Raw genomic sequence first — 27,526 nt, forward strand, 5'->3', positions numbered from 1 at the left:
GTATCCGTGCGCCGAGAAAGAGCCATCGTGGAAAGGGTTTCCCAGGATGTCCCAGAGCCACCCTGTCCCCCCTTCCCTTTCCCAGGCTCTCTCTTCTTCCCCATCCGCACCTCTCTTGAGCAGTTTTCCTTTTAGTTCAAATCTTCAGGGACGTTCCCTGTTTTGTCACTAGCGTGCCCCACCAGGCGACGTGTCGATCCCTTAATCCCTCTCCAGCACTCGCCCCCAGTCCCACCTCGCTCCGTTTGTCTGGGGTTGGCCATCCCGGGTGGTGGGCACTCTGCGCCTAGTTTGCCAGCCAGAGCGACCAGCCCTAGGAGGAGGGGCCTGCGTGCGGGTGTGGGGGTGGGGTGGGAGGTGGCAGCCGCCGCGGTCAGTTTCACTCTCTGCCCTACTGACACCCAGATCCCAGCGCGCCCTTCTCACGGAGAGTCCGGCTGTCTCAACTTGGGCAGCTGGCCGGAGGCGAGGAGTCGCCGACTCCCGGACTGAGATTCCACCGCTCGGTGAAGGCACTTGCCAACAGCGGAGTCCCCAAAGTGTAGGTGGCGACCAGCGCGGGCCCAGGCAGCGCTGTGGGGAAGGCGGGCGCCGGGATCAGAGGGGGTAACGGGAGTGGGGAGTGGGGGACGGGGGGCGCCGGGCTTCGATCGCGGCAGCCGACAGTGCGAGTCCGCTCCGGCGGCGTCCGCGGGCCCTGCCTGCCCCGGAGGGGCCGGGGGACGCCAGGCTGACACGCTCGCCCGCACACCTCTGGGCTCGCCTGGGTTTTGCCACCCGGCGGCTGACGTCGGCGCGCCCCTGCCGAGCTCTCCTTTTACTACAGCCCGCCGGCGGCTTTGTGCCGGCCCCGCCCCCCGCCGGCCCCCGCCCCCCGCGTGCCCACACCTTGTCGTTTATATAGAATGCGCCGCCGTGCCGAATCGCGGCTCTCCGGGACTCGAGAGTTCTTTGGAAGGAGAGCGTAAGCGAGGGAGCGGGCGAGCTCCTAGGGGGTGTGGGTGTAGGGAGACGGAGAGAGCAGGTAAGGACCGTCGCGTCCCGCTCCTCCGCCCGCCAGCAGCTCGGGACCCCCCTTTTGCAAAATTATAGGAACCTGAAAATTGGTTCAATAGAAAGAAAGAGGAGACCCTCCCCTCTCGATTCTCCGCGGGCGAGGAGCTGCGCGGCTCTGCGGTGTAACAGGCTCACACGTTGCTCATCACATGTTCAAACATTTCCCTTTCGGGGAGGCTCGTTATTTTTAAGTGAATATTTTCGTCTTTGTTTTGATTTTTTTTAACCTTCCTCGGGGTTTTATTTTGATGGAGTTGGCGGCCCGCAGCGGATGGGGAGAGGCGGGGGAAGCGGCCCGCCGGCGCGCGGGCAGCCCACCCAGGCAACTCCCCTCGCGGCCCGCGCCGGCCCGGCGAGCGGCCGGCGCGGAGCCCCGGGAGGCCGGCGGCCGAGCCGGGGAGTCCCAGCCGCACCTCTCGGCGGCCCCGGGGGTGGCGAGCGCGGCTCTCCGCGGGCGGGCGGGGGTGGGCAGGAGCGGCGGGCGCGGGGCGCGGGGGGAGCGCCGCGCCGCTTTGTCTCTGCACTTCTGGAGCCAGGCGAGCGGCTCCTCCCGCGGCCGGCCGCTCGGGCTCGCGGCGGCGGCGGCGGCGGCGGCGGCGGCGACGGCGGCAGCGGCTCCTCCTTCACCCCTCTCCTTTCCTCCCCACTCTCGTAGGCAGCGGCGGCGGCGGCAGCGCTGGGGGAAAGCGGCTTCTGCCCGGAGCCACACCGAGGGGAGCTCGCGGTCGCGACTTGCCGCCCTAAGCACTCTCCCAAGTCCGGCCCGCTCGGCGAGGACTTCCGTCTCCTGGCCGAACCTTGTCAAGCAAGCTGGGATCTATGAGTGGAAAGGTGACCAAACCCAAAGAGGAGAAAGATGCTTCTAAGGGTAAGCCCGCCCGCCGAGTCCGCCAGCTTCCCTTCCCTTGGTTTCCCTCGCCCGCTCGCGTGCGCGCCGCCCTCCGGCGGCTCCCGGCCTCCCTCCCGGAGCCTAAGCTGCCCGTGACCTCTGCGACCCCGGCGAGAAAGGCGGGGGCCGGGCCGCTGGGGGGCCTGGGTTTGCACCACTTTCCCTCTTTCCTCGTGGAATTGTCGCCCCGCGAGTGCCTCCAGCCTCTTCGCTCCCCTCTGGACGCACCGGGGTGGCGCTGCGGGCAGACGAAGCTGCTGCAGCCCCGAGCGCCGGGAACAGCGCTGCCTGCCACCGGCCGGCCCCCTCTCCGTGCGAGTGCCTGTGTGTGCGTGTGCGCGAGTGTGCATATGTGTGCTGCGCGGGTGCAACATGGTGACATACTCAGGAATCTGCCCCACTCTTAGAACCCAAGCTCGAATCCACCTTCAACACCCCTTCTCCCCGCCCCCAATGCAAACAAAGAGCCTGGCCGGCACGCACAACCCCTCCCCCCACGCTCCTTTCCCCCTCACGCCCCCTGCTCCCCAACTCTCTACGTCCCCTCCCCAGAAGGCAGGAGCTTGCAACCTTCCACACGCCGCGTGCAAAAGTGAGCGATCCCGGTGCCCCGGCGCCGCCCGCGCTGCGCGTCAGCAGCGCAGCCTCGCCGAGCCCCGGGAGAACAAAGGCTCTTGTCCCCTTGGTACCATTGACCAGCAGGAGCGGGTCCCCGCGGGAGGGGAGAGTCCCCTCCCTCCACCCTGGGGGGTTTAGCCACCTGGCCCGCGGCGCCCGGCCGCCGGTCCTCCGAAGAGCGCTTCTTGGCCTCGGGCCTCCCACCGGCGGGCTGGGGAGGCGCAGCGGAGCAGGGCTCAGACTCGGGAGAAGGAAGGGGCGTCCCCCCGACCCCCACCAGTCCTAGCCGTGGCCTTGCTGAGGACCCGGCTTAGCTCCGGAATGTAAGCTGGAGACAGCATCCTTGGAGAGCCGGGTTCAGAGAGAGGCACAGAAGAGGGGGTGTGGTAGAGCCGTGGGGAAACGGCAGGTGCCTTAGGTGCAAGTGTCCGGAATGGCCACAGAGCGGACGCCGGAGTGGGCTGGACCGTCCCGGAGGGCCCCAGGCACGCTGAGCTGCAGCGACCCACGCTGGGTCCACGCTGCTGCAGAAGTGGGGCTGCAGTGGGGGGAGCCCCAGCCTTCGTTCACGGGGCCCCGATTCCTCCTGAGCCCTGGGGCTCCCTTCCCTCGCACTCCTTTCCCTCTTCCTTTTTCTCATCTCCTTCTCGCCTCTCCCCATCTCTCAGAGCTTTCTTTCCCGGGAGATTCTAGGGCAGCGTCAGCCCTCCCCCGCGGAAAGTTGTCAAAGTCTTCAGCTCAGGGCCTTTATCCTTGTTTCTAAATGGAGCCGGTTCTCTTCCAACTAGGCGAAGCGCCGACGAGAGGCTCCAGAAGTTTGTGGGGCGTTTAGATCTGTACTAAGGGTCAGTGTTGCCATCGGCCTGCCTCAAGGCTAGAGGTCACTCCCTTCGGACCCACTGATAGCCGCAGGCTGTTTGAGGCGCACAGATTAATTGAAACGGTCACCCGGAAAGTAGAACTCCTGCTACACTTTTCCAGAGCTTTCCTAATTGTTGTGCGTTTTAATTAGGCGTTCGTATGATAAGAGAGAGTGACTTCCGTGACTTCCGGGTCGTTAGAAGGTTTTGTTTTCCGTTGAGGGCCCAGACAGGTGAATACAATTGGAGATGGTAGCACCAAATTGACCTAGGCAAGTGATTCCCCTTCTGCATCTGGGAGTATTTCAAGTTTGTTTCTCGAACTTTGGTCCCTGATTTCCATCAGGTGGTTACCTCAGGCTTATTTCAGGCTACCTTTGGGAGGACCCTAAAACCAAATTCATTCACAGAAAATGAGATGCTCTTCTAGGAATATAATTTGTAATTGTCCAGAACGGAGTAAGAAGTCTGGAAACATTAGGACAGGTTTCTGTCACTCGATAATGAAAATTTTTACTAGGCGTACGTCATAACATTTTCTTATGTTGAGTCACGACATTTGAAACCGAATACCTCTCTGTATGAATTGTGTAATTAGCATTTGGAATTATGGTTGTAATTAGAATAAATTAATTTTACAAGACAACTTTTAAGAAGGGAGCTTACTTTCCCGAGGAGATGGGAATCTTATGGCTGCTAAGAGCCCGAATCCCATTTCTGCCTTTCTGTTGGTTGTTGAATATAGAGTATTTTCAAAATAGTGAATGCCTAGTAGCCCTTGGTATTTTACCCTTTCAGGTAAATATGTTAAAAGTCTTGTGTGACTAAATTTTAAAGACTACTTTTTATGTTAGAGATGAAAGATACCAAGTCTATTTATATTTTTAGCTAATAAAGTTTATTGACCATATTCATGGAGAGGTTGGGTTATTTACAGATTTCCTATGTATAGGTCATTTTTGGATTTTTTAAAGCTAAGTGACTCAGGAGCACACTCTGTGCAACAGATACAGGATTGAACATTTATTAGGTACTTTGAATATACACACTTAATTTTGAATGATGGTGTGACAAATGATTGAATCAAGTCAAAATTTAGCAACAGTTTGAATGAATTTCATAATCTGTTTTCAGAGCCTACTGTTCGTTTAAATTCGGCCTCCCACCCCATCACCTGGGGTTGCTGCTCACAGCCTATCATAACTGCATAGAAGATTATCACAGAGTACAGTGTTTCTAGACTTTCTAAAGCATAGGTAGCAGGTAATTAGTCAGTTTGTGCTGCTTAATGAAATATGGCTTTCAGAGCATATAAATTGCTCTTTGTCTTTTTAAATGATGTTCTTCAACTCATTGAGGTTAAGACCAATGATGGACAATGATGTTTTCTATAACCTTGTTGAGTAACATAGCCAGACAAGATAGACTGTCCTCTTTGGGAGGGGGGAGGGGAATCTTGATTGTGTTTGAAAGTATTAAAATGTCCTCTTGAGCAGCAAATCATCTTTTGTGTATTTAGGCTTTGCATAAACTTTTTATTTTATTTTTATTTATTATTTTTTTTTTTTTGCGGTAGGCGGGCCTCTCACTGTTGTGGCCTCTCCCCTTGCAGAGCACAGGCTCCGGACGCGCAGGCTCAGCAGCCATGGCTCACGGGCCTAGCCGCTCTGCGGCATGTGGGATCTTCCCAGACCGGGGCACGAACCCGTGTCCCCTGCATCGGCAGGCAGACTCTCAACCACTGCGCCACCAGGGAAGCCCCTGCATAAACTTTTTAGATTAAGTTCTTTAACATCTCCTACTCGTTTTTTAAAAAATTATTTATTTATTTTTGGCTGCATTGGGTCTTCGTTGCTGCCTGTGGGCTTTCTCTAGTTGGCGGCGAGCGGGGGCTACTCTTCGTTGCGGTGCACGGGCTTCTCACTTCGGTGGCTTCTCTCGTTGTGGAGCACGGGCTCTAGGTGTGTGGGCTTCTCTAGAGCGCAGGCTCAGTAGTTGTGACGCATGGGCTTAGTTGCTCCACGACATGTGGGATCTTCCCGGACCAGGGCTTGAACCCATGTCCCCTGCACTGGCAGGCAGATTCTTAACCACTGTGCCTCCAGGGAAGTCCCATGCATAAACTATTAAATTGGTAGATGAATATATAGTTTAGGGCACTCAGGTCCTGAACCGGAGGACCTATTTCCATTTCAGGGAAGAATAACATTTGGTTGTTGAAGCAGATACTCACTTAGCTTTGACTCTCTTCTCTACCTTGTCACATAAGATCTTTTCAGCAGTTCTCTGTTGGAAAAGCACGCAGTTAAGGCTGTGTCTGGTTTACTGCAACCGTGTTCCTGTGGCATTCGGAGACTGTGTAGCCTGTTACAGATAAAACCAAATCGTTTGTAGATTGAGCGAAAGTCCTAGCCAATTCTCGATTTCAAAACTGTCATTTGGTTTGGGAATTCTCTGGCGGTCCGGCGGTTAGGACTCTGCGCTTCCACTTCAGGGGGCACGGGTTCGATCCCTGGTCCTGGTACTAAGATCCCACATGCCGTGTGACGTATCCAAAAAAAAAAAAACAACAACTGTTATTTGGTTTGGTAGTTGGAGTTGGGGTTTGGGTTTGGGTGTGTTTTTTCAGCAACCCCTTCCCTTGTGCTTAGCCTGAGAGCCATCACATCTGGGCAGGTTTAAAGGCCACGTGGGCTGTGGGTTCTCTCTGAGACGGCCAGCACTAACGTCAGGCTGGGTTTCTGCTGGCTGCTGGGCAGTGGACGACAGCTCCACGCATAGTCTGAGATGCCAGCCACTTGCACAGCTGTTGCTGTAACAGATTATGTTGCACACGTGCATTTATGGGTGCAGCTCATTTTCAGCTCCCTTCCTGGCCTCTTCCAGTTCCCTTCCTGGCCTTTTCCAGTAGCCTCTCTAACCATACCTAAGAAGGACAAGGAATTGTGGTCAGGCAGCCAGCGTATCAAGTCTTGAACCTGGAAGGCCATTACAAAAGCTCATCTTGGTCTTGGTGGATTATTGCAATCGTCTCCGTCAAGTGTCTTTCTCAGACTTGGGCCAGGCGAAGCAGGTGTTTAGAGGTATTTCACCCACAGGAAGTCATGATGTTGGTGACCTCTTATTAAAAACTAGCAGCCAGGGACTTCCCTGGTGGCACAGTGGTTAAGAATCTGCCTGCCAGTGCAGGGGACACGGGTTCGAGCCCTGGTCCGGGAAGATCCCCCATGCCACGGAACAACTAAGCCCGTGTACCACAACTACTGAGCCTGCGCTCTGGAGCCCGCGAGCCACAACTACCGAGACCCCGTGTGCCGCAACTACTGAAGCCCGCACGCCTAGAGCCCGTGCTCCGCAACCAGAGAAGTCACCAGAGTGAGAGAAGCCCACACGCCGCAACGAAGAGTAGCCCCCGCTCACCACAACTAGAGAAAGCCCGTGCGCAGCAACGAAGACCCAACGCAGCCAAAATAAATAAATAAATTGGGAAAAAGACGAGAGAGAGGAAAAAAACTAGCAATCATAATCTCCCTATTACTTATATAGGGGCTTGTTTTTTCACCTGGTGCATGAGTCACCATGGACCAGTACGGTATTATGGAGTGTGTTAAGCCCCACATTTGCTTCCGTGGCCAAGATGGTGATCACAGCCTCAGTGAGGGGGTGTGGCCAGGGAGATCTCTAATCAGAAGCGTTGGTCTGTTCTTGGGGATAGGTGCAGAAGATGAGTGCACAGTGTCCCCAAATCCTCGTCATTATTTCCAGTGGTGTGCAGCTTCTTCACTGACAGGCCGGAGCAGGAGTGGGATGCAGGTTAGGGGTGCTGTATCTTCTTAGCTCTACTTCCTCTAAGTCTCTTGCCAGTACAGTTCAAATTGTTACCAGGTGTTAGGATGCATCCTCGGGCTGGAGGTGTGAGGGAGGTTGGAGTCCGAAAGGATGTTGCAGGATGAGCGTGGAGTCAGGGTCTGGGTGGTAAGCTGGAGGGCTGATTTGTGAGGCAGTCACTAGGGAGAGGAAACTGTTAACATTCCAGGTCTCTTTGCAGCTGTGCTGTTTTATGTTCAAATCAACTCCTCATTCTGGGAATTACAATCAACACAGAACAACCGGAATGTGTTGCAGCTCTTCAAATATATCCAATAAAAGGGCTTTGTAGTGTCTGCTTCATTATGGCTTGTATTTTTGGAGTTGAGAAATTTGAAAGGAATATAAGATAATTGCCAAGATTAAACAATTCAAAGAGGGAGGAAAAACCTCCCATGAATTCAAGTGTGGCAGGTGGAGGGGATCCTCCATGTCTATTACCGTGCTAAGCTTAATGTGGTCTTTGGAATGCGAAGATTGGGCACATAAATATAGCTTAAGCAATTAGCAGAGAAGACAAATGTCTGCATGAATCATTGTCTGCAGCCACCCATTTATGTTTCCCTATCCAGAGGATCCAGAAGACACGTTAGCAGCAGGATTTCTCAGCACAGGCTGAGGAGAGGACTTCAGGCTCGTCGTCCTGTGTCGCGTGGTTCATCCTAGTCAGTCCTCACCAACTCTAGGTGTAGCTTATCTATTTGTGATATACCAGCTCTACAAACTCACTTGAATGAGATTAATGACATTTTAAAATGTGACATTTTATCACTTTGGCGAAAGCCATATCTTGATGAAACATTTCTTAGGGGTGTGGATTTCTGGGTAAATGGCACTAATTTCATAAAGAAAGTGAAATAGTAATCATTATGCCCCCCCACTCCAGCCTGCAGGTCTAATTTCTCCTTGAATTGGATGGCCATTTGTTTTTCTCTAAAGACTTGTTTTCCAGGGTATTAATCCTGAAAATGGGAGTTTTATATTAGAAAAGAGATAAGTTCTTGATTCTTGGGGCATAACGGAAATGTGAAGGACTGTTTTATTAGGGATCTGGGTTTGTAATAAACATTAAGCCTAAATTACAATTACTGTACATTGAGATTACTGTTAAGCAGTTCTCATGCCCTACTCATGCCTCTGCCCTTGTAAATTACATTTAGCATTGATTTTCAAATGGAAATGGTATTAGTGTCACTGGCTAAGACCCTCCCCACAGGCAGTGGGCAGAGGGTAGTAGGTGTCCTTGCTGAGTCTTTTAAACTCTGGCAGCACCCTTGGCTTGTGTCGGTGTAAGGTTTAGGTTGACGTTCCAGGGGGTGCATTGGGGCTGGGCTGAGCTGAGGTTTTTGGTTGGCCTGCCTGCTCTCAGCCTTGTGCAGAGACTTCAGATTTGGTTTGGACAATCACTGTTGCCCAAAGGAATTCTCAGGTATACATGTCTGTCCTTTATGGATCCTGTCAGTAGGGCCTGGGAAGAAAGAAATCTTCTGGTGAAAGGCAGGCCTGGTCAGAAGCCAAATTATATATAAAAGAGTTATTAAAAAAATGGTACGAACCCAATTTCCTTTTGTGTAATTGAAGATTATATACAACATGAACAAATCCTAGGTGTACATCTCCACGAATTTTGACAAATGTTAATACCCACGATAGAATATTTTCATCACCCCAGAAAGTTTTCTTGTGTCCCTTTCTAATCATTCCCCCTTCAAAGGCAACTACTATTTTGATTTCTGTCATCATATTTTAGTTCCCCTTTATTGAACTGAATGGAAATGGAATCTCGCAGGATGCACTCTTGGTCCCTGAGACCTAGCCACCTCTCCGGTCAGGTCAGCGTGCTTCCTTTCCCGGTTGACAGCCCTTCTTCTTGTCTTGGCATCTGGTTTCTTGGAAGACCCCCACCCTGCCCCAACCTGGGGCACTCAACAGGGTCTTGTACTTGGCAGCCCATACGGAGTATTTGTTGAATGATCTAGGCAGGGTAGGGAATTCCTTTAAGCCGGGCTACGTCTTATTCATCCTCAATAACAACAATGATCATAGTTATTATTGTTATCATTATTATAGTAGCTTCTAAATTATGGAGCGCTTACTATTTACTAGACATGCATTTTTATATATATATCTCTTTTAATCCTCATGACAACCAAATGAAATAGTGAATAGTATTTATGGACTTTAGAGATGGGAAAATTGAAGTTGAGGGAGATTATGTAGCTTGTACGAGGTCACACAGCTAGTGGGTCCCAAATTACTGGCACAGCGCCTAGCATTGAACTAAGGATTGCCAGAGGCAGCGCTTTAACTCCGGGGAATTAATGTCAGTGGTTGAGTTTCTGACATCTAGATAGGATGGGGAAGTAATTTTTGTTGGGGTCTTAAAAATAATGTAACCCGAGCGGGACCCTACGGGGCCTGCTGGGGACAGACCCCTCCCCCATATCCTCTGCTGTAGTTCCTCTCTGACATACCCAGGCAGTAGTATCTCATTCATATTTCCTGAGTTTTTCAGATGCTAAAATCCACCAGCAATGGAAGAAGTTAACTACTTGATGATCAGGAGCCCCCAGACCTGGCGCCTAAGGATTGATTAAAGTTAATCGCCCTGTTACTTCACCATCAAGAGAATTGTGCATGAGCTAATCACACACCCTGTGACCACCCTCCTCACTTGGCCTTTAAAAATGCTTTGCTGAAGCCCTTTGTGGAGTTTGGGGTTCTGTGCCCCAAACTCTGACGTCGGCACACGAACTTGCATTTGGTAACAGCAATAGTTTTTTTGAGCACTGACCATATGCCAGGGATTGACATGAAATATCTCAAGCTATCCAAGATAGATATACATACTACTATTATTCCCATTTGACAGATGAGAAAACAGTCTCGGGTTGAGACCAGTAGCTGTGGCACAGGGGCTTAGTTGCTCTGCGGCATGTGGGATCTTCTCGGACCAGGGCTCGAACCCGTGTCCCCTGCATTGGCAGGCGGATTCTTAACCACTGCACCACCAGGGAAGCCCAGTTGATTCTTTTCTAATCCAGGTTTGCACAAGGACCAAATTACTTGCCGTTTGCCAACGTGGACATGACTAGGAAGAGTTTGCCTATACAGGCGTGATTGCTCCACGGCTGTGATCTTTGTGCAGCCAAAGGATCTCCTAACAGATTTCTTGAGTGACTTATCTATCTCAGGCACTGTGCTGCGCCCCCGCAAGGATGAGAGAAACCCAGTCCTACCTTAAGCCTTAGGGGTGCCCTTTCCTTCCTCTTTGGCCTTGGACATTCTCACTTGTACTTTCCAAAGTGCATCTCCCCTCAGTTGGCCATGAGTCTGACTTGCAAGATGTAAGCATCTGTCAGTTTGAAAATAATGGTATTTCTTCCCCAGAACTGAGTCTGGGAGCTTGTTTCACCTGTGTTCTATCGATTACACTTCCTCTTAGTTCACAACTGGGTAAAACTCCCAATTGTTTATTTCTTTATTTTTTCCATTACATGGCATATGCTTTCAGTCTGCCTCTCATCAGAATCATCTGTCTCATTTCCCTTCTCTTTCTCAACCCCACCCTCTCCTCCTTCCCTCCCTCCCTCCTTTTCTCTCCTGCCCCCTTTCTTTTCTTGTCTACAGATGTCAGTGCTTTTCATTAAGTGAATGGGGTTCCTTAGGGTATGCTGGGCTCATTGGAGGATTCTCATGTCTGGATTTTCTCCCTTGATAGCTATAACTTCAGTAAAAGAAATCCCCCGCCCACTTAACATGTAGCTCCATGGAAGAAGCATTCCACTACTTATTATATAACTAATTTTAAATGGAAACATAAAGTGTGAGCTTTATTTCTTATACTGTTTATGCTGCCTTCAGTTAGATAATATTTCCAAAAATATATCTTGTTAACAGAGACATACTCCTTGAACGAGCATTATTATAGTTCTCAAAGTTAGGACTCATGCAGTGTTACTCTGGTGCTGCAGAACCTAGGTTTAACAGCCGTAATGAACAGTGACGAGTCTATCGCATGGTTATAGGTTAAGTTTAATAACAAATGTGAAACCCAGTTCTCAAAACAATCCCTCTAAATTATGTAGGTAGCATGTCTCCTGCTCTTGCACTGGGGGTCAGTAAACTGATCGAGTTCTTCAAATATTTATCTTGCTGTTAAAAGTAGAAGTAAACAAGCTAAAGAAGGCAGGCTGAGCGCAGTTCTTGAATATGCCTATAGCTATTTTAAGAATCTTCTTTCAACCACGACTTTGAAAGTATTGTGAATTGACCTGCTTCTTTTGCCTTTGATTCTCCGTGTGTGTGCTCGCCTCTTCCCTTGGGGGGCTTATTGAAAAGACTTCCAAGAGCTCTTGGATTTACGCATGGTTTTCGGAGCCCTGGGAACAATGTGAGCGGTTCTCCTGGAAACGGGGCCGGCGCTCCTCGTGGCTCTCGCTCCCGGGAGCGTTTGTTTTCCGACTAACTAACTGGGGCCCGACAAGCTCGGACCCGGGCGGGAGCGCCGAACGGCCCGGTTAACCGGCGTCCCTCAGTCGCCGCGGATCCGGCCGGCGGGTTGTTTACAAACCTGTGTGCTCATGAGCCTCGTGATGCGGCGGCTGCCGAAAAAAGAAACACGGAAAAGTTGTGTCACGGAAGGTGAAACTTGGCGAAGAAGTGCTGGGCGCCGGGCATGACAAAGCTGCTCGCGGCGGTGGCGGCGGGCATCCGAGTGCTTTGCCCACCGGCCCCGGGTGCCGGCGGCCCGGCTCGCTCGCGTGGGGACGCCGCCGAGGGGGCGGGGCGCCGGGGGCAGCCCACGGCCTGGAGGTCTAGACCGCGGGCGCTTTGCAGCCGGTGGGAGGCAGCGTTAAGATGGTGGCGGCGGGCGGGGCCGGAGGAAGAGTGTCCTGACCCCGACCCCCCTCTAGCGATCAGGGCGTCCTTGCCCTGCCTTCGCCTGACCCTCCCGCTGGGCTCCTCAAAGGCGGATACCCTTCAAAGCCTGGAAGTCAGGTCTTGGCCAAACAGAAGTGCTTTGCTTTCTTTGTCTTCTGGTCAATGTTAATTCGGTTTCAGCTGTGTAAAGAACCTAGGATGCATCTTGACCAGAACACCCCTGACCGTTTTGAGTTTGTCTGCTTTTAATATTGCTATGTTTCGTGGTGTCTATTTTTTTCAGATTACAAAATAATGCATGCAATTGGGAAAATCATAAAAGTATGAAGAAGAAAATATCCCCCAAGGGTTGTACTCCCAGGTTCTTTTTGAGATTTTCCTTCCAGTCTTTTTTCTCTGAATTTTATAATACACACGTATACATCTTTAAGTACATGTGTGGGATTACACAATAGATACTATCACCTGCTTTTTTCCCCTCAACACCCTGTTAGAATGTTTTTCTATGTCATTAAATAATCTTCCACACTATCATTTTTAGTGCGTGCCCTGGGTGTGGATTTGGGGGTGACAAAGGAGAGACGGTCATTTTGAGCCTGTGGTTGTGAAAAGTTTTTCTCTGCTGCCTTGATCTTTCTCACTGGGCACCACAAACATTATTCGTATTTTATAAACATATATATATGAACCTGTGCATATATAAAGATACATATATGCATGTATAAATTTATACATATAAAATTAAATGCATGTAGACAAATATGCATATGTCTAAATAAATACACACACAAATATGCTTAGAATAAACCCTGAAAGAATATATATCAAAAGGAATCTCTGGGTGGTTGGCTTATAGAAGATGTATAGAGGATGTATATATATATATGTATGATTATTCATATCTTCTATTTTCTCTACAGTGGACGTATATAATGATCATAATGATATAATGAAAATTAACATAAACAATATATTGCTTATGGATTGTCTTCAAACTGACTTTTCTGCTCCAGCTCTTTACCATTTCTTGATCTGGAATGCTCTACTACCTATTATTTCTACATTTTGTGATCCTTCATGTCCAAGCTTAACCCACATCCTCCAGGAAGCCTCTCTCCCACCCTCCGTACAGGATCTGTTTACCCCTTGCACTGGGCTTCTCGGTTACCCATCTGGCAGTGTCCGTGGACTACTTTGGATAACTCTGATGATGTATTTTTCATCTGCTCATGTTTTATCTCCCCAACTAGATTTTAAACCTCCTCAAGGGCCCTTTTCACAAAAGAGATGCAGTACTCAGTAAATGTGTTACTTAACCATCACGCTCAGCATCCTTCCTAGGTTTCTTTAAATGCTCTTGTACCTTTTGAAACTCTAGACCATATCAGAAGCCCTTAGAATGACAGCAACAATCCATCTGGATTTAATATTGCTAATTTGATTTGGGGTATAATTTTCACTTTACAGTGGGCCATCTTCCAGGTAAAAGTGGCTGCATGGTTAAAAGCGTGGATTTTAGAAACTTGGGTTCACATATAAGTTCCTCTGCTTAGTCGCTGTGTGATCTTGGACAAATAATCTTTCTAAGCCTCTTCGCAATGGAGATAGTTATATTTATCTCACATGCCTGTTTTAAAGATAGAATGAGATAATGTGTGAAAAACAAACATAGAATTTGGTCAATGGTCATATTGATAATATTATTAAAATAGTAGTGATTTTCATATTGATTATTCAAGTTAGAGGGTTTTTGTTAAAGGGCTTGTTGGCCATAGAAATAAATCTAGAGATTCACACATCTGTCTGACAGTCATACTCCAATTTAATGGATTTTAGTTATACTGTCACTGGGGATGGGTTCCAGGACCCCCCACCCCCAGATACCAAAATAAAATCCGTGGACGATCAAGTCCCTTATATAAAATGGTGTAGTATCCACATATAACCTATGCACATCCTCCTGGAGACTTTAGATCATCTCTAGATTACTTCTAATACCTAATGCAAATGTAAATGCCATGTAAATAGTTGTAAATACAATGTAAATAGTTGATGGCCTGGGGCAAATTCAAGTTTTGCTTTTTGAAACTTTCTGGAATTAAAAAAAAACGTTTTTTAGATCCATAGTTGGTTGAATCCACAGACGTGGAATTTGTGGATACAGAGTGTCGACTCTACTAATTCATGTATTAAGTAATTCATCCATGACTTTATCAATAAATATTTGTTGAACCTCCTATGTGACAGCAGTGAGCAGAACACATAATCATCCTGGCTTTCATGGAGCTGATATTTTACAGGTTTACTTAGAGGAACCGGACTTTCAGTGTACAAAGCACTCTGTCCCATGTTGGTGATATGTCAAGCAGTGAGTGAGTGACCTGGTGCCCATAATAGCCATCCGGGCCCCCGGGCCCTGGCCAGCCCAAACTACCAGGGAGGAAATCTGGGTGAAGTTGGACATGGGTTATTCATCTTTGGTCCAGGGACCACTAGAGCTGAGGTTCCTGAACCTGCTTGGGTATCAGCACCACCTTCCACCACATACATCTCCACCATGAGAATTTGACTCAGTAGATCTGAGTATGGGGCTTATGAACCCATATGGTTTATAAATCTCCTTAAGTGATTCGAATGCACAGCCAGTTACGGGGCTTACTGCTCCTGAGCAGTGTTTCTCTAGCTTGCAGGAAGTTAACAGTCACCTGTAGGGTTTGTTAAAAAAACAAAAAAAACCTCCCCTCCCCCTGACGTGCTGACAAAGAACTTTAGGAAGAGAGTTTGGTACTGTGAATTGTAAATCAGCATCTGGGTGATTCTTATCATTGGGCAAGTTGGGGAAACATTGTCCTAGAGACATCAAAGGACCCCTGGCTATTATTTGTAAATGTGCATTTTTCTGGTGGTGGCATCCATAGATTTCAGCAGATTCTCGGAGGGTTCAGTATCTCCAAAAATAGCCCTGAGCTCTGTGCCCAGCATTGTCGTTCATGAACTGTGTGCATTGGGTCCTCAGTTTTCTCAGCCCTGCTCATCCTCCATAGGCAGATGTTCTGTTTGGAAGCCTCCTTTCTCCATTCTTTCTCCTTCTTTCTCTCTTGTCGGGCTGGCCTCCGTTCTTTCTGTTGCTTCCAGGAAGAGAATTTCAAAGCCTTGGGCCCTTCCAGAGAGGGCGGGGCTGGGAGGGAGCTTTGGGGATGCCATCCAGAGCTGGCCATCCCAGCATAGCTGTGAGAATAGTGGAGGTCAGTGAGCAGGTATTTTGACCCTTCTGGGGGCTGGACCTCAATGGATCTTCATGTGGGGGGATAAGGGTCTGGAAAGTGCAACTTCTAAGATAATCCTTTGCCAGTCCAGAGCGGGTGGGCAAGGGCATTCCCCCTTCTTGGTACCACTTTCCTGCCTGTACGTGGCAGGAGGTGGGGCGGGGTGGGATTGCGACGGTTGGGCCAGGCTCAGACGCATCCCTACTTGGTCTCCCCCAGGCAGCCAGCAGTGTCGCTGTCACTGGTTCATGAGCGGTCAGGTGCAGTGACCTATTACTGCTAGTTACTTTGAGTTATAAATGGTTTTTATTTCCCCTGTGGAATTGGGGATTCAGGCTGTATAGAACGACCCGATTTGTATCACAAGAGCCTTTGGGACTTTGACAGATTTCACCACTTAAAAAACACAGCTTTTTGTCTCTACCCCACTGGACATAAAAGCAATCTTTGAGTTTATGGAACAAAGAGCATGTCTTTAAACGGCAGTGCACACAGAAAGGGAGGAAAGGGAAGTAAGACAGTTCGTCCTCTTTTCTGAGGCCATTGTCTCCAGGCAAGTGACAAAACTGAATCTGCTGAAAAATCTTGTATTGATTTTTAGTGCAAAGGCATCTCCCTAGGATCTGAAAACCCAGTAGAAGATAATAAACTTGTTCTCCTGCCTTTGAGCCAGGAGTTGAGTTGCTTGGTTTACTGAGAGTGAGGTTTTGACCAGGGTGCCTCTCTCTTGACCATATTGATAGAGAAGAGGCTCGGTTTCTGAAAGCCCGATATATACAGATTGGATTCAAATGGTGAATGTGGAGGTCGTTGCAATATTGAAGGACTTACTGTTTCATGAAAAGGTTTTCTTTTCATAGCATCATCTCTGGTGTATCTGAATGTTTCTTTACGGATCAAGGATTACTTCATTAAAAATAAAGAAATAAAGGCCAAGGCTAGAGGTCTCTTGTTGAAGCAGTTGGGCTTCCTGCAGTTTTCATTATAGGCTATTGCTCGCAGTGGCTGTTTTCACTTCCCAGGTTCTTTTTAAAAATCTTTATTTTTACTTTTTATTGTGGGAAAATATACAGTGATTTTTTAAAGTGTACAGTTCTGTGGCATTATGTGCACTCACGTTGTTCTGCGACCATCACCGCCATACTTCCAAGGTTTGTTTTTTTTAGAATTTTATATATTTTTTTATAAGGCAGGTTCTTATTAGTCATCCATTTTATACATATTAGTGTATACATGTCAATCCCAATCTCCCAATTCATCACACCATCCCCCTGCCCCTGCCACTTTCCCCCCTTGGTCCCCATACGTTTGTTCTCTACATCTGTGTCTCAATTTCTGCCCTGCAAACCGGTTCATCTGTACCATTTTTCTGGGTTCCACATATATGCGTTAATATACCATATTTGTTTTTCTCTTTCAGACTTACTTCACTCTGTATAACGGTCTCTAGATCCATCCACGTCTCTACAAATGACCCAATTTTGTTCCTTTTTATGGCTGAGTAATATTCCTGTATATATGTACCAATTCTTCTTTATCCATTGGTCTGTCGATGGGCACTTAGGTTGCTTCCATGACCTGGCTGTTATAAATAGTGCTGCAATGAGCATTGGGGTGCATGTGTCCTTTTGAATTATGGTTTTCTCTGGGTTTATGCCCAGTAGTGGCATTGCTGGGTCATATGGTAATTCTATTTTTAGTTTTTTTTTTAATTTATTTTATTTATTTATTTTTGGCTGTGTTGGGTCTTCGTTGCTGTGCAGGCTTTCTCTAGCTGCAGTGAGCGGAGGCTAGTCTTCGTTGCAGTGCACGGGCTTCTCATTGTGGTGGCTTCTGTTGTTGAGGAGCATGGGCTCTAGGTGCACGGGCTTCAGTATTCATGGAGCACAGGATTAGTTGCTCCACGGCATGTGGGATCCTCCTGGACCAGGGCTTGAACCCATGTCCCCTGCACTGGCAGGAGGATTCTCAACCACTGCGCCACCAGGGAAGTCCCCATTTTTAGTTTTTTAAGGAACCTCCATACTGTTCTCCATAGTGGCTGTATCAATGTACATTCCCACCAGCAGTGCAAGAGGGTTCCCTTTTCTCCATACCCTCTCCAGCATTTGTTGTTTGTAGATTTTCTGATGATGCCCATTATAACTGGTGTGAGGTGATATCTCATTGTAGTTTTGATTTGCATTTCTCTAATAATTAGTGGTGTTGAACAGCTTTTCACGTGCTTCTTGGCCATCTGTATGTCTTCTTTGGAGAAATGGCTATTTAGGTCTTCTGCCCATTTTTGGATTGGGTTATTTGTTTTTTAATATTGAGCTGCATGAGCTGTTTATATATTTTGGAGATTAATCCTTTGTCTGTTGATAAATTTGCAAATATTTTCTCCCATTCTGAGGGTTGTCCTTTCATCTTGTTTATGGTTTCTGTTGCTGTGCAAAAGCTTTTAAGTTTCATTAGGTCCCATTTGTTTATTTTTGTTTTTATTGCCATTACTCTAGGAGGTGGATCAAAAACGATCTTGCTGTGATTTATGTCAAAGAGTGTTCTTCCTATGTTTTCCTCTAAGAGTTTTATAGTGTCCAGTCTTACATTTAGGTCTCTAATCCATTTTCAGTTTATTTTTGTGTATGGTGTTAGGGAGTGTTCTAATTTCATTCTTTTACATGTAGCTGTCCAGTTTTCTCTGCACCACTTATTGAAGAGACTGTCTTTTCTTCATTGTATATCCTTGCCTCCTTTGTCATAGATTAGTTGACCATAGGTGTGTGGGTTTACCTATGGGCTTTCTATCCTGTTCCATTGATCTATATTTCTGTTTTTGTGCCAGTACCATTGTCTTGATGACTGTAGCTTTGTAGTGTAGTCTGAAGTCCAGGAGCCTGATTCCTCCAGCTCACTTTTTTTTCCCTCAAGACTGCTTTGGCTCTTCTGGGTCTTTTGTGTCTCCATACAAATTTTAAGAGTTTTTGTTCTAGTTCTGGAAAAAAATGCCATTGGTAATTTAATAGGGATTGCATTGAATCTGTAGATTGCTTTAGGTAGTATAGTCATTTTCACAATATTGATTCTTCCAATCCAAGAACATTGTATATCTCTCCATCTGTTGGTATCATCTTCAGTTTCTTTCTTCAGTGTCTTATAGTTTTCTGCATACAGGTCTTTTGTCTTTCTAGGTAGATTTATTCCTGGGTATTTTATTCTTTTTGTTGCAGTGGTAAATGGGAGTGTTTCCTTAATTTCTCTTTCAGATTTTTCATCATTAGTGTATAGTAATGCAAGAGATTTCCGTGCGTTAATTTTGTATCCTGCAACTTTACCAAATTCATTGATTAGCTCTAGTAGTTTTCTGGTGGCATCTTGAGGAATCTCTATGTATAGTATCATGTCATCTGCAAACAGCGACAGTTTTACTTCTTCGTTTCCAATTTGTATTCCTTTTATTTCTTTTTCTTCTCTGATTGCCATGGCTAGGACTTCCAAAACTATGTTGAATAATAGTGGCGAGAGTGGACATCCTTGTCTTGTTCCTGATCTTAGAGGAAATGCTTTCAGTTTTTCACCACTGAGAATGATGTTTGCTGTGGGTTTGTCATATATGGCCTTTATTATGTTGAGGTAGGTTCCCTCTGTGCCCACTTTCTGGAGAGTTTTTATCATAAATGGGTGTTGAATTTTGTCAAAAGCTTTTTCTGCATCTATTGAGACGATCATATGGTTTTTCTCCTTCCGTTTGTTAATATGGTGTATCACATTGATTGATTTGCATATATTGAAGAATCCTTGCATCCCTGGGATAAATCCCACTTGATCATGGTGTATGATCCTTTTAATGTGCTCTTGGATTCTGTTTGCTGGTATTTTGTTGAGGAGTTTTGCATCTATATTCATCAGTGATATTGGTCTGTAATTTTCTTTTTTTGTAGTATCTTTGTCTGGTTTTGGTATCAGTGTGATGGTGGCCTCATAGAATGAGTTTGGGAGTGTTCCTTCCTCTGCACTTTTTTGGAAGAGTTTGAGAAGGATGGGGGTCAGCTCTTCTCTAAGTGTTTGATAGAATTCACCTGTGAAGCCATCTGGTCCTGGACTTCTGTTTGTTGGAAGATTTTTAATCACAGTTTAAATTTCATTACTTGTGATTGGTCTGTTCATATTTTCTCTTTCTTCCTGGTTCAGTCTTGGAAGGTTATATCTTTCTAAGAATTTGTCCATTTCTTCCAGGTTTTCCATTTTATTGGCATAGAGTTGCTTGTGGTAGTCTCTTAAGATGCTTTGTATTTCTGCCGAGTCTGTTGTAACTTCTCCTTTGTCATTTCTAATTTTATTGATTTGAGTCATCTCCTTTTTCTTGATGAGTCTGGCTAATGGTTTATAAATTTTGTTCATCTTCTCAAAGAACCACCTTTTAGTTTTATTGATCTTTGCTGTTGTTTCCTTTGTTTCTATTTCATTTATTCCTGCTCTGATCTTTATGATTTCTTTCCTTCTACTAACTTCGGGTTTTGTTTGTTCTTCTTCCTCTAGTTCCTTTAGGTGTAAGGTTAGATTGTTTACTTGAGATTTTTCTTGTTTCTTGAGGTAGGCTTATATTGCTATAAACTTCCCTCTTAGAACTGCTTTTGCTGCATCCCATAGGTTTTGGATCATCATGTTTTCATTGTCATTTGTCTCTAGGTATTTTTTGGTGTCCTATTTGATTTCTTCAGTGATCTCTTGGTTATTTAGTAACGTATTGTTTAGCCTCCATGTGTTTGTGTTTTTTACGTTTTTTCCCTGTAATTGATTTCTAATCTCATAATGTTGTGGTCAGAAAAGATGTTTGATATGATTTTAGTTCTCTTAAATTTACTGAAGCTTGATTTGTGACCCAAGATCTGATCTGTCTCAGAGAATGTTCCACGTGCACTTGAGACGGAAGTGTAATATGCTGTTTTGGGGTAGAATGTCCTATAAATATCAATTAAATCTATCTGGTCTATTGTGTCATTTAAAGCTTGTGTTTCCTCATTCATTTTTTCTTTGGATGATCTGTCCACTGGTGTAAGTGAGGTGTTAAACTCCCCCACTATTATTGTGTTACTGTCGATTTCCTCTGTTATAGCTGTTGGCAGTTGCTTTATGTATTGAGGTGCTGCTATGTTGAGTGCATATATATTTATAATTGTTATATCTTCTTCTTGGATTGATCCCTTGATCATTATGTAGTGTCCTTCCTTGTCTCTTGTAACATTCTTTATTTTAAAGTCTATTTTATCTGATATAAGTATTGCTACTCCAGCTTTCTTTTGATTTCCATTTGCATGGAATATCTTTTTCCATCCCCTCGCTTTCAGTTTGTATATGTCCCTAGGTCTGAAGTGGGTCTCTTGTAGACAGCATATATATGTTTTTTTTTTTTTTTATCCATTCAGCCAGCGTGTGTCTTTTGGTTAGAGCATTTAATCCATTCATGTTTAAGGTAATTGTGGATATGTATGTTCCTATGACCACTTTCTTAATTGTTTTGGGTTTGTTTTTCTGGGTCCTTTTCTTCTCTTGTGTTTCCCACTTAGATAAGTTCCTTTAGCATTTGTTGTAGAGCTGGTTTGGTGGTGCTGAATTCTCATAGCTTTTGCTTGTCTGTAAAGCTTTTGATTTCTCCGTCAAATTTGAATGAGATCCTTGCTGGGTAGAGTTGTCTTGGTTGTAGGTTCTTCCCTTTCATCACTTTAAATATATCATGCCACTCCCTTCTGGCTTGCAGAGTTTTTGTTGAGAAATCAGCCATTAACGTTATGGGAGTTTCCTTGTATGTTATTTGTCATTTTTCCCTTGTTGCTTTCAATAATTTTTCTTTGTGTTTAATTTTTGTCAGCTTGATTACTGTGTGTCTCGTCATGTTTCTCCTTGAGTTTATCCTGCCTGAGACTCTCTGCACTTCCTGGAGTTGGGTGGCTATTTCCTTTCCCATGTTAGAGAAGTTTTCGACTATAATCTCTTCAAATATTTTCTCTGGTCCTCTGTTTGTCTCTTCTCCTGGGATGCTTATAATGTGAATGTTGTTGCATTTAATGTTGTGCCAGAGGTCCCTTAGGCTGTCTTCATTGCTTTTTCTTTATTCTGTTCTGCGGCAGTGAATTACACCATTCTGTCTTCCAGGTCACTTATCTGTTCTTCTGCCTCAGTTATTCTGCTATTGATTCCTTCTAGTTTGTTTTTCATTTCAGTTATTGTATTGTTCATTTCTGTTTGTTGGTTCTTTAATTCTTCTAAGAGTTTGTTCTTTAATTATTCTAGGTCTTTGTTAAACATTTCTTGCAACTTCTCGATCTTTGCCTCCATTCTTTTTCCGAGGTCCTGGATCATCTTCACTATCATTATTCTGAATTCTTTTTCTGGAAGGTTTCCTATATCCACTTCATTTAGTTGTGTTTCTGGGGTTTTATCTTGTTCCTTCGTCTGGTACATAGCCCTCTGCCTTTTCATCTTGTCTATCTTTCTGTGAATGTGGTTTTTGTTCCACAGGCTGCAGGACTGTAGTTCTTCTTGCTTCTGCTGTCTGCCCTCTCATACTTCCAAGGTTCTTAATGAGAGATTATAATGGCTGGAAGGGACCATAGTAACCATTTCACCCAACCTTCCCATTAGAGAGAAGAGGGAAATCATGCCCACAGCGATGTAGTGATCTTCCAAGGCCAGAAAGCAACTTATTAACAGACCTAGCCCAGTGCATTTCTGTGTGAACACATTGATAGTAAAGGTGGCCTCTTTGACTCTACTGGGAGCAGAATCAAGGATTGGCCTAGACATTTAGGATGTTTCCCTGATTTTTTTTTAAATCAAGTAAGCAATCAGTCTTTATGATTTAGAGCCAGAAGCCCTTCACACATCATCTAGTCCCAATTCCAAATTTAAAATATTGGTTCTATTTGCTATTTCTAAATCTGAATTCAACTACAACAAGATGCTAACATTCTGATTTCCAAAATTCATGCAAATTCTCCCCCAGTCTTCCTTCCACTGACTCCTTGACATTCCATGGTTGAAACCAGGTTCCTTGTGGGTGGCTGTTATTAATAAGCTTTCCTTGAGATGTTTACAGTAACTGCTGTGACCTAAATAAAATTTCCCTGTATTGTTTTTTCCCCACAAAGGCAAGAACAGTTTTTGAAAGTGTGTTCATCTCTCATACCAGTGTACTTACCTGTGACTAAAAGAGCTGAACATTGTTTTTTTTTCCTGTTTATTACATTAGGTGAGGAAACTTTCATTAGATGAAGTAGGGTATTTCTACACAAGCTAAACTGTTTGGGGCCTTTGTGTACCATAACCACTTTTTCTTGGAGTAGAGGTTCAAGACAATGTACCATGTAGCTTTACAGCATGATCCTTCATAAAAATTTTATTTCTAATTGTGATACAATAAACGTGATAGAAAATTGATCATCTTTAACCAGTTTTAAGTGCACAGTTCAGTAGTGTTAAGTATATTCACATTGTTGTGCAACCAATCTCCAGAACTTTTTTATCCTGCGTAACTGAAACTCTACCCATGAAGCCACACCTCCCCATCCCTCTTACCCCAGCCCCTGGAAACCACCATTCTCCTTTCTCTTTCTGTGAGTTGACTATTTTAGAGAACTTATATATAAGTGGAATCTTATAGTATTTATCTCTTTGTGACTGGCTTATTTCACTTAAGATAATGTCCTCAAGGTCCATCCATGTTGTGGCATGTGTCAGACTGTCCTCCTAAAAGGCTGAATGATATTCCATTGTATATTGTATTAGTCAGGGTTCTCCAGAGAAACAGAATCAATAAGATATCTATATATCATATCTTATATCTATATATCTTATATAGATATATATATCTATATATATAGAGATGGAGATAGAGGACATTTATTATAGAAATTGGCTCATGTGGTTATGGAGGCTGAGAAGTCCCACAGTCTGCCATCTGCAGCGTGGAGAACCAGGAAAGCCAATGGTGTAATTCAGTCTGAGTACAAAGGTTTGAGAACCAGGGGAGCTGATGATATAACTCCTACTCCAAGATCGAAGGCCTGGGGGTGGGGTGGATGGTCGGGGGGTGTAAGTCCTGGACTTTGAAGGCCTGAGAACCAGGAGCTCCGATGTCCACGGGCAGGAGGGGATGGACATCCCAGCTCAAGGAGAGAGAGAATTTGCCCTTCCCCCAGCCTTTTGTTCTGTCAGGGACCTCAAGGGATTGGATGGTGCCTGCCCACATCAGTGAGGGGGATCTTATGTACTCAGTCTACTGACTCAAATGCTAATCCTTTCCAGAGACACCCTCACAGACACACCCTCACAGACACACCCCAAGATAATGTTTTACCAGCTTTCTGGTAAAACATCTCATAGCCCAGCCAAGTTGACACATAAAATCAACCATCACATATGTATGTAACACATTTTCTTTATCCATTTCCTCTGCTGATGGACATTTGGGTTGCTTCTACCTTTTGGCTAATGCTGTTGTGAGCATGGGTGTTGATCCTTTTGTTGTTGTTGTTTAAGTGATGGGAGAAGTTGGTTTTTTTTTTTTTTGGCTGTGTCGGGCAGCTTGTGGGATCTTAGGTCCCTGACCAGAGATTGAACGTGGGCCCCAGCAGTAAAAGCACTGAGTCCTAACCACTGGACCTCCAGGGAGTTCCCAGGAGAAGTTGTTTTAACGTACTCGATTTGTTTCCTCAGTCTTAGTCCCAGGTCATCAAAATAATATGGTGAATGAAGTGAAGGAAGAGCCCAAACCATCAGGCTGGGCCCTGAGGATGGAGGTGTTAATCCAAATGTCTTGCAAGCTTGAGAACCATGAGAAGAGAGAATAGTGCTTTTGTTGGTCCTTGTCTGTCTATGTATTTTTTTTATGGTGGTTTTTTTTTTGGTACAGTGATGTTTTGGTAGATATAATGTGGTTTCTCTGAGATAACCTTCATGATCCTTCATCCCTGCATTTGGAGTGGACTGTGCCTTCCAGTGTCTTTTGCAGTTTATCTCCATTTCCCTTTTGCTTTGTAAGTCTCTCCCCCTGTACTGTAAACATCTTGAGCTCAGGGCCGCTGTCATTCATCTCTGGATGTCCAGTAACCTAGGACAGAGACTGGCCCATAAAGCAAATACATTAAATGCTTGTTTGAACAGAAATTTGACTCATTCTGTCATTTGGAAAATTGTAACTTCCTATTTAGTCTTGGAACAATTTGACATTTTTGTTTTCCTCTGCTTCTTTTATGTGTGAGACATGGCTTATGTTCAGGCGCACAAATTAGGTTTAAATATGTGACAATTAAGTTTCTTTCTCTCAATCCTTTGCTGAATACTTGGCATGAAATAGAGGAAATATCCAGGCCTGGACTTTAGTGTTGATCTGTGTAGCCCCTCTGCACATCTTCACTGTGCATCCTCTCTCCTCCCAGCCCTCTCATAAGATGGTTTGCACAGGTTTTGTGTGTGGCTTTGGCTCGTACAGCCAGTGCCGTGAATGCTGTATTTATATCGGGGCACATATTTCCCACTCTGTGTACTGGCTCCTAAGCCTTGTTTTTTATGCCCCTTGCCATCTTCAAAACCCTCCAGAACATCTTTATATGTTTCCCGAAATAGAAATCTCCCCAAGTGGACTCTGGTTTCTAATAAAAGCCCTAGCAATATTTAATATATTCTGTTTCCCATTGGTGAGCAGAGAGCGTGCAGATACACTTATTAGGTGACAGCCAATACTTTAGAAACACATGCCTGAGAATCTGGACACCATTCATTCAAAGAGCACCAGCCATCTGGCAGGCTCAGTGCCAGGCACTGAGGGGCAGAGAGTTGCTGTTCTTGCTCCCTCAGAGCTGACAGTGGGAAGGATGGAGAGCTGGGGAAGCTCGTGAGAAGGGCACTGCCCTAGTTTGGTGGCAGTTAGTAGCAGGAACATTGACCTGACACCGGCAGGATGAGCAAGGGTTCGTCAGTTGATGCGACAGAACAAGAGTGTCATGGCAAGTGGGAATGGTACATGCAAAGGCTGGCAGACAGTGAGAACCGGGCTTACTTAGAGAACCGAAGGAAGTTCAGGGTTCCTTGAGCAGTGAGTCAGCCTAGTGACAGGCCAGGCCTTGTGTGCCCTGAGTTATGCAACTCATGTGGCAGTAGATGTTCTCAGTGATTTCCAGTTTTTAAGAAGAATTTCAGAAACACCATTTCTCTCTGCATTAACAAGCAGGTTCCCTGATTGGAAGAAATATATGAAAAGACAAAACTGTACAGAATTCAAGCAGGCTCAGTGATAACAATGGCCGAGTTTAAATGCTGATTGTGAACAAAACCGTGGGATACGATCTTTTTAAATGAATAAAACTCATTAGGTTTTTAAGTAGAAGCCTTTGTTGTTAAAGTTTTTTTTTTTACCACCAAAAATTTAGTTTCCATGGGTCACCATACAGTTGATCCTTTTGCCCATTTTGCCCTCCCCCTCCCCCTCCCCTTTCTGGTAACCACTACTCTGTATCTACGTGGTTTTGTTTGGTTTGTTCATTCATTCACTTATTTTTATTTGTTGATTAGTTTTTTAGATTCCACACATGAATGAAGTCGTACGGTGTTTCTCCATGTGACTTATTTCCCTTAGCACGATACCCTCAAGGTCCATCCATGTTGTCCCAAATGGCAAGATTTTATCTTTTTTATGGCTGGTAGTATTCTCTTGTACGTATATGCCACATCTTCATCCGTTGATGGGCATTTACGTTGTTTTCATGTCTCGGCTATTGTAAATAATGCTGCTGTGAACATAGGGATGCACATATCTTTTCGGATTAGTGTTTTTGTATTCTTTGGGTAAATTTCCAGAAGTGGAATTGCTGTATCCTATGGTAGTTCTATTTTTAATTTTTTGAGGAATCTCTATATTGTCTTCCATAGTGGCTGCACCAAGTTACATTCCCAACAACAGCTTATGAGGGTTCCCTTTTGGCCACATCCTCACCAACACTTGTTATTTCTTGTCTTTTTCATAATAGCCATTCCAAGAGGTGTGAAGTGATGTCTCGTGGTTTAACGTTGTTTATTTTGTGCTACTAAGATCAGAGGCCTTGGAGTTCTGTGAATTGTAGGCTCTGTGCTTAGAAATCCATATATGCATTTGCAGTGTTTTTTTTTTTTTTTAAACTGGTAACAGGAGTGAGAGATAACCTTTTAGCTATTCGGAATATGGATTGTTTAGCAGTCAGATGCTACCAGCCCAGAAAGCAACTTAATCAGCTTTATTCATACAAAAGTACAAAGTAATATGGCTAGTTATTAGTAGGTCATGAATTTTTATTAAGTCAAAAAGACCATTGGTATTTAACAGATAACATCATTCTTGAGAGCTGGGGGTATAGCCAGGCAGGATGCAACTCATTAATGGCTCCAACTTACATCACTCCTGGTGGCTCTCAGCTTTGACTTCAGCAGTTGCAGAAAGGTAAATGTGCTCTCCCAAATATTACCCAGAAGTTGCCACAAAGAAATTTCAGTACAGTTCCATGTATTTCACTTAATCCATTCATTGAACATGTGTTGGGTGCCAGCTCTGTGTCAGGCTTGATTCTTGGTGCTGGTGATACAAAGGTGAACAAGCTATAGATGGTCCCTGCCCTCGTAGGGCTCACAGTCCAGTGGAGAATACGCACAAGGATATTGTCGATGGGGATAAACACAGTGTGAGCAGTGTGTAAGAGGAGAAGCCCAGGGAGCAGTGCGAGCCCAGAGGAAGGCAGCTAACCCAGCCTGGAAGGGGTGCAGGGAAGGCTTCCTGGGGAAAGAGACGTCTTTAACTGGGATCAGAAAAGTGAGTTAGGAGTTGGCCACCCAGATCTGGGCGAGGAGAATTTCAAGCACGGGAACAGGCATCTGAAAACAAAGAAAGGGGAGGGGAACGGAGAGAAGTAAGAGAGAGAGGGAGGGAGATGGAGAGGGTTTGCCAATGTAAGTATAAATGTGAATAGTTGAATAACATTCATTATGACTAGAGAGGCATGAGGTGCACCTTAAGACGTAGGCAGGGGCTAGTGCAAAAGGTGTTGAGGGCTTTATCTATCAGGATGAGGAGTTTGACT

General features: G+C 45.4%; 1 protein-coding gene across 2 annotated transcripts in view; it reads left to right on the forward strand.

The window, feature by feature from the left end:
• The first annotated feature begins 467 nt into the window (after window positions 1–467).
• The window catches only part of FGF13 (fibroblast growth factor 13), a 496,141-nt gene continuing 469,082 nt past the window's right edge, over window positions 468–27,526 (forward strand). The window contains exons 1-2 of one of the 2 annotated variants that reach the window (XM_081222678.1): window positions 468–541; window positions 1,712–1,924. In XM_081222678.1, coding sequence (XP_081078804.1) covers window positions 1,876–1,924 — 49 coding nt within the window. In that variant the 5' untranslated portion in view covers window positions 468–541; window positions 1,712–1,875. Of the gene's footprint in view, window positions 542–1,661; window positions 1,925–27,526 lie in introns of those variants that run through there. The other variant, XM_081222677.1, reaches the window with a different exon arrangement.

This window comes from Mesoplodon bidens (assembly GCF_964165515.1).
Source record: "Mesoplodon bidens genome assembly, chromosome: X".
In the NCBI taxonomy this organism is placed as follows: Eukaryota; Metazoa; Chordata; class Mammalia; order Artiodactyla; family Ziphiidae; genus Mesoplodon; species Mesoplodon bidens.